This window comes from Neophocaena asiaeorientalis, unplaced genomic scaffold (assembly GCF_003031525.2).
Source record: "Neophocaena asiaeorientalis asiaeorientalis breed wild unplaced genomic scaffold, Neophocaena_asiaeorientalis_V1.1 scaffold240, whole genome shotgun sequence".
Classification (NCBI taxonomy): Eukaryota; Metazoa; Chordata; class Mammalia; order Artiodactyla; family Phocoenidae; genus Neophocaena; species Neophocaena asiaeorientalis.
In genome coordinates this window covers 6,219,209-6,231,148 of record NW_020185331.1, presented here as the reverse complement: position 1 = coordinate 6,231,148, position 11,940 = coordinate 6,219,209, and the positions used below count along the sequence as shown (strand labels likewise).

The 11,940-nt window shown below is 56.0% G+C and overlaps 1 protein-coding gene across 4 annotated transcripts in view; it reads left to right on the top strand.

The window, feature by feature from the left end:
- SH3PXD2A (SH3 and PX domains 2A) overlaps nt 1–11,940 on the top strand; it is a 241,972-nt gene that overhangs the window by 178,515 nt on the left and 51,517 nt on the right. For 2 of the 4 annotated variants that reach the window (XM_024734999.1, XM_024735002.1), the window contains one exon: nt 6,927–7,058. In XM_024734999.1, the coding sequence (XP_024590767.1) occupies nt 6,927–7,058 (132 nt within the window). Of the gene's footprint in view, nt 1–100; nt 146–3,393; nt 3,506–6,926; nt 7,059–11,940 lie in introns of those variants that run through there. The other 2 variants (XM_024735003.1, XM_024735001.1) reach the window with 2 other exon arrangements.

The following is an 11,940-nucleotide window of genomic DNA, read 5'->3' as shown; positions in this document are numbered from 1 at the left end:
AGCCAGCAACCACTGGGCCCAGTGTGGACCTCCTGCCTGCCTAACGGTTCTCTCTTCTCCTCTGATTCTCTTCTCTCCTGCTGCTGCTTGCTCTCGGAAGTGTGGCTCTCCAGCTGGGCTGAGTCTCCTAAGAAGAACGTGACAGGTACTGCCTGGTGTGCATGTGTGTGAACATGTGTGTCCCTGGCATGCAGGCCCACGGAGCCGGTGCCCTGTGATGTGTAGCAGCTCTTTGTCAGCATGTTGGCGTCTTCTCGGCCATCCCCTCTGCCTTCCTTTCAACCCTTTTTAGGTCCCAGATCCAGCCTTGGAGCCCTTTGGTGGGTGATGACCACATAGCACAGTGTGTCAGCAAATGCACCCTGGACCCGGAATGTGTGGGTTTAGATCCCGGCTCTGCCACGTCCTGGTCTCGGGTTACGTAACCTCTCAAGTCTCCCTAAGCGGATGCGGTAGCATCTCACCGGGAGCCTGGTGCACAGAAAGTGCTCAGGTGGTGGTGAGACTCCCATCACCTTCCGCCCGGTGAGATGGGCCAGCTGAAGCTCATTAGTCTCGCTTCAAGGCTGTTAACCCGAGGCAGAGAGCCGAAGTCTCCAACACCCCAGCTGAGGCAGTGGTGGGTAGGGGGGTGGGGAGTCTCGTCACTGCAATGAAGTCGCAGCCCCCACACCCCGGGGATCCAGAGCTGGGACCTGCCTCTGGTCTCAGGGCTTCAGGACCTTGGGCTTCCTGGGCACCCATAGCCCTCAGGGACTTGGGCTTGTGCTCTGTGTCTGGGCAGAGCTGGGACAGAGGTCAGAGGCTTACCTTTAGCCTTGGTTTTACTGGACAATGGTAGAAAAACCTGGATAGCAGTGTTCTCAGCTGTTAGATGGACATGGTGTCAGGTAGAGGGAAGGGATTTCCAGAAGGGTCTTCTAGAAGCCCCTCCATTTTTGTGAGTGCCACCTGGCCCTCCTTCCCCAGCCCAAACCTGAGAGCAGAGGTGAGGACCAGAGGTTGGACCAGCCCCTCCCCTCACAGCCGTAGGCAGGGAACGGGAGGTGAACAGCCTGGGCGGGCGGGCAGAGGAGAAGGCAGCAGGCAGAGGACCTCTTGCCTGTCCCAAGCCCCTCGCAGTCATCCTTCTCATGTTGCCTGTGACGAGGGCCTCGGCCTGAGCTAATCACTGGGCTCCCGTCCCTTTTTTCCCTCTCCCGAGACAGTGAGCCAGAGCCCACTTGGCCCACAACAATACATTTTATTCACCAAACGTATAGCCTGGCTGCCCGAGGGCCTGTGGAGAGGCCGGCAGGCTGAGGCTGGCCTGGGAGGAATCAGTTGTGAGAGACTGAAGGGACCTTGGTGGGACACCCAGGGTTTGGGGGATCATGGAGAGCGTGGGGAGCCTGGGATGGGGGCCACCGTAGGGCTTGGCTTCTCAGGATGAGCCCAGCTGTTTGGAGAGAGAGCCTGAGGGGAGGCCACGTGGGCTGGGGGAAACCACCAGACCAGGGCCGGGGTCTTGGGCGAGTCGCCACGTCACTCTGGGCCGGCCTTGGTTTCCCCACCTGGAATGTTGGCAAGTTCAGTGAGACTGGACACTCAGAGGTAAGGGGCTGATGCTGGGGATCCTTGCGGATAAGGGGCCTCGGGCTGCTTGGGCTGGCATCCATCCATAAGTGGGCCCTGGGGGTTCTGATATGGCTCTCCAGCTGGTAAATGCTCGCTGCCTGCCAGGAGGCGGGGTCTGAGAAAGGCATGAGAAGGAACAGAGCCATGGCTGCTTCTCCTGGCAACTGTGGCCCTTGCCCTGACCTGCGTGCTGGGGTTTTGTTTGTTTGTTTGTTTGTTTTTTATAAATTATTTATTTTGGCTGCATTGGGTCTTTGTTGCTGCACGCGGGCTTTCTCTAGTTGCGGCAAGTGAGGGCTACTCTTTGTTGCGGAGCGCAGGCTTCTCATTGCGGCGGCTTCTCTTGTCATGGAACACGGGCTCTAGGCGCGCGGGCTTCCGTGGTTGTAGCACGCAGCCTCAGTAGCACGGCTTCCGTAGTTGTAGCACGCAGCCTCAGTAGCACGGCTTCTGTAGTTGTAGCACGCAGCCTCAGCCTGTCGTGGGCTCTAGAGGGCAGGCTCAGTAGTTGTGGCGCACGGGCTTAGTTGCTCCGCGGCATGTGGGCTCTTCCCGGGCCAGGGCTCGAACCCGTGTTCCCTGGCAGGCAGATTCTTAACCACTGCGCCACCAGGGAAGCCCCTGCATGCTGGTTTTGAGGCTTCAGAGGAACCTAAGCCCTTCCTCTCCTCCCCAGATCTCCCATTTCCTGTTTGCTTTATAAACAGTCTACAGTTTACGTAGAGCATTAACCCCATCACCTTATACCATGCTCAGAACAACCCCACAAAGTAGGTACTGTTATTGTTCCTGTTTATGGATGAGGAAGCTAAAGCTCAGAGAGGTAAAGTGTCCTCTGCAGGGTCACAGAGCTAATAAGGACAAGGCAGGACTGGACCTCAGACCCTCAGACTCCAGTTTGATGCTTTCGCATCACGACTCTCAGGCAATTATTGTGTCTAGTGCCATGTCCTATGGCACCAGTCCTGAGGCGTCTGTCTACCCTCATCAGGGAGACTCTTGTCTAAAGCACATGATCTGGTCAGGGAGCAGTGCTCCACAAGAAAATCCAGTGCATAATAGGAGCAAGCACTGTAGCTGAGTGATTGGATGGTTCCTGGAGGGGCAGAGGTGGTTGGGTAGAATTGGGGTTGGTAAAGAGGAAGGCATTCCCAGCAGGGGGAACAGCTAGCTAAAGCAGAGGCGTGGACATAAGAACCAGCATAGAAGAGTGTGACTGGCACACAGTGGGTGCTTGATATCTGTGTGTTGATAAATGAATGTTGCCTGGATCAGAGGAGTTGTGTGTCAGGGAACTTGGGGAGCTCAGGTTGTCAAGAAAGACTGAGCTTGAATTTGGCCTTTCTTCTTTAGGCAGCAGGGACCCAGTGAAGGTGCTGGAGCAGTGGATTGACTTAGCAAAAGCCTCATTTAGAAGCCTAAGTTGGCAGGCAGATCAGGCAGGAGCCAGGGGTCCATCCAGTTGGTAGCGAGAGGAATGCAGGTGTGAGGCAGGCGTGGGGCAGGGCTCTGGGGCACTGCCAGAGCCCCAGCAGATCCAGCCAGGGGCTCTGAGAAAGGCACAAAGGTGAGATGGATGAGACCCTGACAGAAAGTCCCCTTCCAATCTGGGAGGGACTCTTCTCTCTATAAGGAGTACTCCCCTTCTCCATGCCACTGCCAAATGCTTCCTATCTGAAGACAGGAGGCTCACTCCACTGCATCTCCCCCTCCCTCGGGCTGACTCCTTCAGCCCCCAATTTTCCAGGCCTTGGCTGGGAGGGGATCCAGAGCAGCCTCTGTGGGATGACATCACCCACCGGCCTGCCTGCCGAGTGTTTTCTCATCTGGATACCTGCTCCCAGCTCACATCCGTCCGAGCAGCCCTGGGCAGGCAACACCCTAAGAGGTAGATGCCAGAGAGTGTGAGCTTGTGCTGGGGGAGGGGAGGGCAGTGAGGAAGACAGAGTGTCTGCCTGTGTGTCCATCTGTCCGTCCCCTAGGCTGTGTGCTACTGCCTGTCTTCTGTGCTCTGGAATGCCTGGAGAACATTTTCTTAACTTTTCTACCTGTGTCCCAGAGTGTCAGTCTTCAGAAAGCTCAGGCCAATTTCCAAGGGGTGGCGTGGAGGTGGGAGCAGTATGTGGGTTTTTCCCCTTTGAAATCTTGCCTCAGATTTCCTTGGCTTGGATTAAAATGACCTGATGTCTCTCCATTCCCCAGCACCCCGCTTATCCTCTCGAGCAGCTTTTGGTCACAAACCCATCACTCCTTGTTTCTCCCTGCCTCTGTTTCCCCATCTCCCCTTTTTCTCCCTTCCAGAATTTAGTTCTCTAGTTTTCCCAGATTTCGGAGGTGAGGCCCTGCCTGGTTTATCAGTATTGGCTCAAAGCAAGCCGTTAAATCACTGTTCATCTATCTGTCCATTCATTCATTCATTTCACCAACAGTTACAGAGTGCCTACCCCCAGTGGGCACTGTGGTCTGGTCAACAGATGCTATAAGAGTCGAGAAGAAACCCACACTCCAGTCTTTATTAAGCAGCAGCTATCTGCCAGATGTGGGGTGGGTAGGATGAGGCAAGGCCCCTCCTCGGGGTCAGTGGCTGTCTATAGGCCACAGACAGGGCGTGAGTCAGGACACAAGCAGTGGTGTCAGGAGGACATGGGTTCCATCCCAGCTGTGTGACCTTAGGAAGATTGCCTCATGAGCCTTAGTCTGCCTGTGTGTGAAATGGGGCTATAACAAGGGCCTACACCTGGGTTGCTCTGAGGATCCGATATGGTCTGCATTAGGTAGTGAGCATTAATGAAAGCTTGCTATTAATTGTCAGCATCATCTGGGCTCTCAGGCTTTGGAAGCTCTCTAACCAGCTGGAGAACTCCTGTCTTCTGTTTCTATCTTGAGTTTTCCTTTCCCACAAACTGGAAAGGGAGCCCCTGTGTCCCACAAGGGCAGGGGCTGGCCCTTTTTGTGCTGGGTGCACTCACTACCAGCCCCCCGGGGACACAGTGGGAGGTAGTCTCTGTCAGCTCCGTGCCCAGTGCTGCCTTTGTGCAGCTAGCAGGGGTAGGCACAGAAGCTGGCCCAATCTGAGTGCAGAGCCAGGCCCACCCTGCTGCCTAGCTGTTGGTTGCATTTTGGCCTGAAATACAATCTTGGCTTCGGATGGGCTGCCTGGGGCAGTGCCTGTGCACATCCATGTGGCAGGCCTCAGCTGGGACAGGGTCCCTCCTGGGTCTCCAAAGGACTGAGCTGGGGCTGCAGGGTCTACACCTCATGGGAGAAAACTGCCAGGTGCAGTGGGTTTCTTTCCCTTCCATCGACCCCACCCTAGGTTGGATGGAGCCTCCCGCACAGAAAGACCCAAAGATCTAAGCAGCATTTCTCACCCTGGCTGTGTATGAGAACCATGGGAGAGGAGGGGGTGTCTAAAAAATACCTGAGACCAATTCAGTCTGCGTCTCTGGGCGTGGGGCTCAGGCATCAGTGTACTTTAGAAGCTCCCCATATCTTGTGGGACCAAGTTGAGGATCATTGTGCTAGGAGAATGGGATGTCTGGAAACATATCAGAGACAGTTCTGTAATGGAAAGAGAGATGGGCTTGAACCTAAAACACTGAGTGAATTTGGTTCTCTCCATAGCAACTGTGTGAGCTGGGGCAAGCCTCTTGTCTTCTCTAGGTCTCTGAGGTGTCTTTTGTGAAGTGGGAAGGTAACAAGGTTGTTGTGGGGATAAAATGGGACAGTGTATGAGCCTGGCATAGAACATTTGCCAAGTTAGACTCAGGCATGTGGGGAAGGTAGCTACGGGCTGAAGCACCAAGGGGGCCGTGTGGAGCCTGGGGACCCTCTCAGCCATTTCTATAGCCAGGCTGGTGGAGTGAAGCCCCCAGCCTTTCAGGAGACTGGTAGATGCATAGGGTGATAGACACAGAGTCTAAGAAGTATGCTAGGAATTCCTCTTGCCGGGGAGATGGAGAGGGGGGTCTGGGAAGGCTTCCTGTAGGAGGTGACCAGTGGGTCTGTGGTTCATGGATCCTTTCAGCTCCTAGCCGGCCTCTGTCCCCACTGCACTCTAGTGATGGTACTAGTGAGGCGCAGAGAGCTTTCAGCAGCGCATTCAAGGCCGCACAGCCAGTAAGCCGAGATGGGCACCCAATCTGTCTACCTTCCAGCCTGGCGTTTGCTTAATAAATGTTGCACTGATCCAGTGGCTAAAGAGGACAGAGAAGCTGCTCGCTCCCTGCCCTCTTCCTGCTTAGCCCCACCTTTTGACCCTCAAGCTCCTGAAACTGCCAGGAGAGGGCAGCTGGTGGCTTCCGGGAGCCTGACCACAAGCCCCAGCAGAGCTTAAAGGCAGAGGGAGGCTGAGTCGGTCTCCATGTGGCCGGAGGGCGGCAGCCAGGCCGGACGATGCCCCGTTGGGAAGCGGGCCTGGGGACACGGGCCTGAGGCTGGTCCCCGGGGCACCAGGCCCGTGGGCTCAGTGGCCGCGCCTTGGTAAGCCCGAGGGGCAGCAGTGGAGCCGAACTTGAGGAAAAGTTGGCGGGGGGCGGGCTGGGCTCTCCAGCGCTGGCGCTGGGACTTTCTTCTTGGGTTTCAAGTAAACAGTCTCGGCCCTCCTCCCCCTCCCCTGCCTCCACCCCTGGCTCCTCATTCGATGGGTCTCATGTGTTTCTATTTAAGGGCTGCGAGTAAACCCCAGTGATTGGCGGCCTCAAACCCTCTTGACTTCTCGCCTGGGCCCAGCCTGCCGTGGAGCCGTCCTCTCCCGCTCTCTCCCTCTCCCGCCCAAGGGGAGGACTGCTGACTCTCTTTCTCTGGGTTTACAGGGGTTGGGGAGAGGCCCGAGCCCTCCTCCTCGCCTGGCCTTTCCTCTCGCCTCTGCTCCGGCCTCAGCCCCCCTGGGCCCCCTCCTCCCCTCGCACCCCTGCGGCCGAGGGGTCCGGAGAGACCACGTCCGCCCCAGGCCTCTCCTCCGACTCCCTCTCCCTCGTGCTGGGCTGTGATTAATTCATCGCGGCCACAGGCTTTTTCCTCTGAGTCCCCTCGGCCTCTGTCTCGTCTCTGTCTCTCCCTCCGCGCCCCCCACCGCTGGCCCCCGGCTCCCCATGTCCCCCGGTCCCCGCGGCACAGCGGGCCGGTGTGGGGCCCTGCTATATGGCCTGTCCTTGGGGCCCGGCGAGCTGCGAGCCCTGGCTGCGGGCGGCCCCTCCGAGCGGCGCTGGCGACCGAGCAGCCTCCCCCGAGGCCGATGGACAGGGGGCGCCCCGGCCGCGGGGCCATGGCTGGCCGCTGGCTCACCGCGTGCTTTCTGCCCTCGCCAGGTGCCGACACCCACGCCGAGCCCATGATCCTGGAACAGTACGTGGTGGTGTCCAACTATAAGAAGCAGGAGAACTCGGAGCTGAGCCTCCAGGCCGGGGAGGTGGTGGATGTCATCGAGAAGAACGAGAGCGGTGAGTGCCCAGCTGTCTGGCCGGCCACTCGGGCGAGGAGCCCGGCTGGTTTTTGTTCCCCTCCTCCTCCCCCACCTCTGCAGCTATACGTTATTTCCATCTGGCGGGGAGAGGGCCGAGGAGGCTGAAGTTTCCCCTGTTGGTTTGGGCTGCAGGCCAGCAGTTTGCCTGATGGTGGAAGAATGTCTCCACCACTCGGGGTAATTAACTGGCTTGTGTTAATGCAAGGCCAGGGTGGCAGCGTGAGCACGGCTGTCCAGCCCATGTTCAGGGTCCCTGTGCCCTCTGAGGCCCGGGGGAGGTTGCTCCCAGCTCAGGGGCATCCTACAGCAGCTTCCCCCTTGGGGCCATGTTCCAAACTGGGGACGAGGCCGGGGTGGGAGGACCCGGCTGGCTGGTGGGGAGGGCAGGCCATGACGTCACTGTAGGGGTCCCGGGTCCTCAGGCGGGTTGTCTGAGGAAAGGTCAGGCCTGTGGAGGTTGGCTAGCGTCTGGGCGGTGAGCTGACTGCCCCCTGCTGAGCTGAAGGCCGCCAGGCCCTGGGAAGAGGGCCCAGACAGGGGGATGAAATCAGGTCCTGGGGCCAGGGAGAGTCCTGTAGCAGCCGCCCTGTCATTGGGAACTGAGGCTTTGTCTTGGCTGTCCAGGGGCCTGCCAGTTCCAAGGTTCTCACCGTGTAGGCCTCAGTGCCCTTGGCAGCAGGGGTCTCTCAGGTGGAGAGAGGAGGGCCTGAGTCCGTCGGTCTGAGGTGCAGGCGTGTGTGACCCCTGCAGAGCCAGGGATGAACTCTGGCCCAGGATATCCATCATCAGTTTGCTCATGACCTGCTGGCGCTTGAATTGGTTCCTGGGGTGTTCTGTTTTGGTTTCGGTTTGCTGTGGGGGAAGGCCCCCGTGCGTGCGGGCGCGTTGGAGCCTCTCTGAGCTGTGTTTGGAGGACACTCCCAGAGGGTAGAGGCCTGTTCTTCTTTTCCTGCTCCACTCTATTCCCCTCCAGTATTTTAAGCTCTGACAGGAAGACAGATCAAAGGCTGTCTGTGCCCATTCTATAGATAGAATGACTGAGGCACAGAAAAATTGAGGGGAAGTGAGTCACCTGAAGTCAAAAACAGAACAGAACAGTTCTTGGGCCCCTGATTCCTATGCCTGTGGGCAGCAAGTAGCTGTAGAGATACTGAGGAAATCCCCGTGGGCCTCCTCGGGGAGGTGAGATTAGGTTCCTGCTGCAGGAGTCTCAAGAGCTGTGCTCTCTGAGAACAGGGCTGTGATGCCAACAAAGACCTGACTTATGGCCCTCTTGGGTCTGGAGTCTTCAAAACTTGTTCCCCTCAGAGGTGGCAGGCTCTGCCCTTGTGCCTGGTTGGCAGTGGCTGTCACGAGCATAAAGGCCTGGGCCCCTCACCCCAGGTGCCACACCGGTCTCCTTCCTGCACCGCTTGGCTTTCAGCCTTTGTCACAGTACCAGCCCCACCTCCCCGCCCCACCCAAGCTGCATTGTCAGAGGGGCCTGGCCCTAGCAACCCTAAGCACCTCAAGACCCAAAGGAAGGGCTCTCTAAGGGTGGGATTGCAGACACCCACTGAGGAGAGAAAGGGATGTTTGTTTTGGGGCTTGCTCCAAAGGAAGGCGTGTCGGCTTTTCCATATAAGGTCAGGGCTGCTCAAAAGTAGACGTCTGGCTTAGGGACCCTCTGCCTTGTGTCACCAGCACAGCTGTATAGCCCTAAAGCAGCAGGAGGAGTGAGCCCCCATGTCTCTGGGTACCAGCCACTGGCCAGGGTGGCTGAAGAGGAGACCCCACACAAAAGGCAGTCAGCCTGTTATCAGACTCCCTGCTTCCCTTTGCCTCCCACCCCACATCCAGGACCCTGCCTAGGAGTGGGGGAGGGAGAGCCTTGATGAGGTGGGGCTTTTGTGGCAGGCCTGCACCTCCTTCCCCTGAGGAGTCCCCGATGGCTGTTTGAGGGGGCTCCGGTAGCCTGAAGCCCAGTCTGGTACACTGATCCTCTGAGGGAGCTGCCGTCTCTAGAAGCAGGGCTCTGCCCACTACCAGGTACCGGCTGGGTGACTTCAAGACGCTTGCTCCCTCTGGGCCTCAACTCTCCCTCCTGTAAAATGGAGACCGTCTTGTGGCTGCTTGGAAACAGGGCCTGGAGCAGATGACCTCCCCAAGCCCCCTCCCAGATCCGGGCTCCGAGGCTGGGAGACTCCTTAGGGCCCTGGGTGTTGGGTAGACAGAACCCTGAATGTGGCCTTCCCAATTCTCCGGGCTTTCTGTCTCCCCCCTTGATGGAAACAGCTGCTCAGCAGCAGATATGTACACGGGGACCTTGAAGGGCTGTGTCCGCGGTGCAAACCCGCACCGTCTGTTGCTGTCAGAAACAAGGAGGCCTCCTAGAGTGTACAACCAGCGTAACCAGAGAAACTAAGTGGGTGGAGGGGAGCAAGGAAGAGGGCCAACTGCTGGTCCTTGGGAGGGTGGTTTCCCAGTTCAAGGAAGCCGGATGGCTGACGGCAGGGGGAGGGGAGGTGTGTTGGGCATCCTGCAAGCTGGCTTTGGAAGGAGTGGTGAGTGAGGCTTTTGAACTCTGGAACAAAGACCCCATTGTGATGCCTTTGACCTTAGGACTTGGTGGGCGTGTTGAGGCATTTCCACTTAAATTGTTGGGGCAGTAGCCCCAGTTAGCACCACCCTGCCCCCTGGGGCCTCGCCTTGCCTGCTGGGAGCCAGGACTCTGCCTGTGTCCCCTTCTCCCTTGGCTGAAAGTCCCTCGCGTAGAATGTTCAAAGAGGGACCCAGCCATCTCTGGTTCTGCTTGCTCATCAGAGCCTCCTGGCAGGGACCACAGCCCCTGAGGGATTTGGAAGTGTGCTTGTGCCAATGCTCTGTAATCTCATTGGTCTAAAGAGAGATGTGTCTGATGAAAGGCAGTTCAGCATCAGTAAACAGTAAACACCAGGTCTAGGCCAGGCTCTTCACATGCGTCATCCCACTGGCATCATGGAATGACCCCGTGCGGTAGAAAGCACTCTAATCATTTTGTGGCTGAAGTAACAGGCTAAGAGGTTAAGTCATTTCCCTAAAGTCCCAACAGCTGAGATCGCTCCCTTATACGGAGCAAGTGTGGGGAGGGGTGAGAATGGGCTGATCCTGGGAGAGATCATCACTGAGCTGGTGATGCTGTGGGTCAGGGACAGACATGGGCTACCTGAGGGTGGTGTATACCCAACACCAAGGACAAGCCTATTCTAGGGAATGTAAGTGGATAGAAGTCAAAGACACCCACAGTGTTGGGACCTGAGTGGCTTCAGGGAAAGCATTTTTGATCAAACAGTGGGCCTGGGCCCCAGCCAGAAAAGGACTCTTTTCCTTCATTGATCAAGGACAAATCTAGCAGAAAGATTAGCAACTTTGTTAGCTTTGCCAACCATTTTTGTCCTGTCCTTGAAAACCCCTCCACCCTGACATAAACAACAATGCCTGAGATACCACCTTTGTAGGACATTCTTACACCTCAAAGACCACATTGGCTTTACCTTCCAGGAGGCAAAATCTGGTCTAACTTCTGGCAGAATGGTGATGGCAGGGTCCCAGTTGCTCTGATTTCTGTGTTAAGCAAAGCTGCTTCCAACTCTGCAGGATGGTTTCCTCCTCTCAGGGTTAGGAGCCAGGGGAGGATGTGGGGCTGAGTCAGCAGATGCACGTCCTTTTCCTGCTCCAGCTTTCCTTCTCTGAGTCTTTGCGTCTTTCCTGGCACTAGTGTGATAACCCTGGGTGATCTTATACTTCCTTGGAGGCACATAGCTATTTGACTAAGGTAAAAGCATTGTGTTGGCAAGAAGTTTTGAGCTCCTGGTCCATCCAGGTGAGAAATTGTACAGGTGAGAAAACTAAGCCTTGGGGAGTTTGAGAATCTTCAGTCCCCTCCAAAGTCAATGCTTTAGTCCCAATTGAGTTGTGAGCAGAGGACAGATGCCCACTCAGACTTGCTCAAGAATCTACTGAAAGGATTCGGGAAAATCTCACCAGAATCCCAAGGGTGGGAAGTACATCCCAGCCGCACAAGGACTGGCAACCAGAAAGCTGGCACGAGACAACGCAGCTCCTCTTCTTGGGTACCATGTGGATTTAAAGTCCAGCTGTCATCTCCTAACTGCAGACCAACCTTCCTTGTCTTGCTGTTCACTTGTAACAGTGGCCTGTTCACCTGCTGTTGGTTTGTTGAGATAACTGCCACCAGCTGACAATGGTCTCTGGTTCTCTGAGTTCAAAATTTGAAGTTTGAATCTGATTAGTTTCTGGCCAGCCAGTGGATGGGCAGACCTTAGATCAGGTGTCCAACCTTGGGCCAATCAGCTGTGTCCGGGGGAAGGGTCATGGGGTATAAACACGGCTGCCTTGCCAACCTATTCAGCGGTGGCTGCTGGAGCACAGGTTTTAACGAGAGGAGGTAATGGGGGGTAAACTACCCCAGAACACATTGGCTGCATCTATTCTACTTATTTAGCAGCTGTGCGTAGTAAAGAGAACAAAGAATCAGGAGTCTGTTAGGTTTAAGATCTAATGCTACCCTAACTGTGTGATATAAGCAGAAATCCACTTCCTCCTGAGTCTAAGAGAATAGGGATGCATCCTACATGGGCTTTGTTTTTTCCTTCAATGAAATGTAACTATTCATTATTTGAGGAATATCTTTATCAAGAAGACAGACTAATAAGCTTTCCCCTCAGACTTGTGTGTCATAATGATTATTTTGTGTTGTCAAAGATGATGCATTCTTCAGCCGTGTATTTTGTGAGTTGGAATCTTCTTAACACTGAAGATGTATCTATTCTGTTACTTAGGTATTTCTTCATGAACATTGTTTTAACTGGTTCTACACG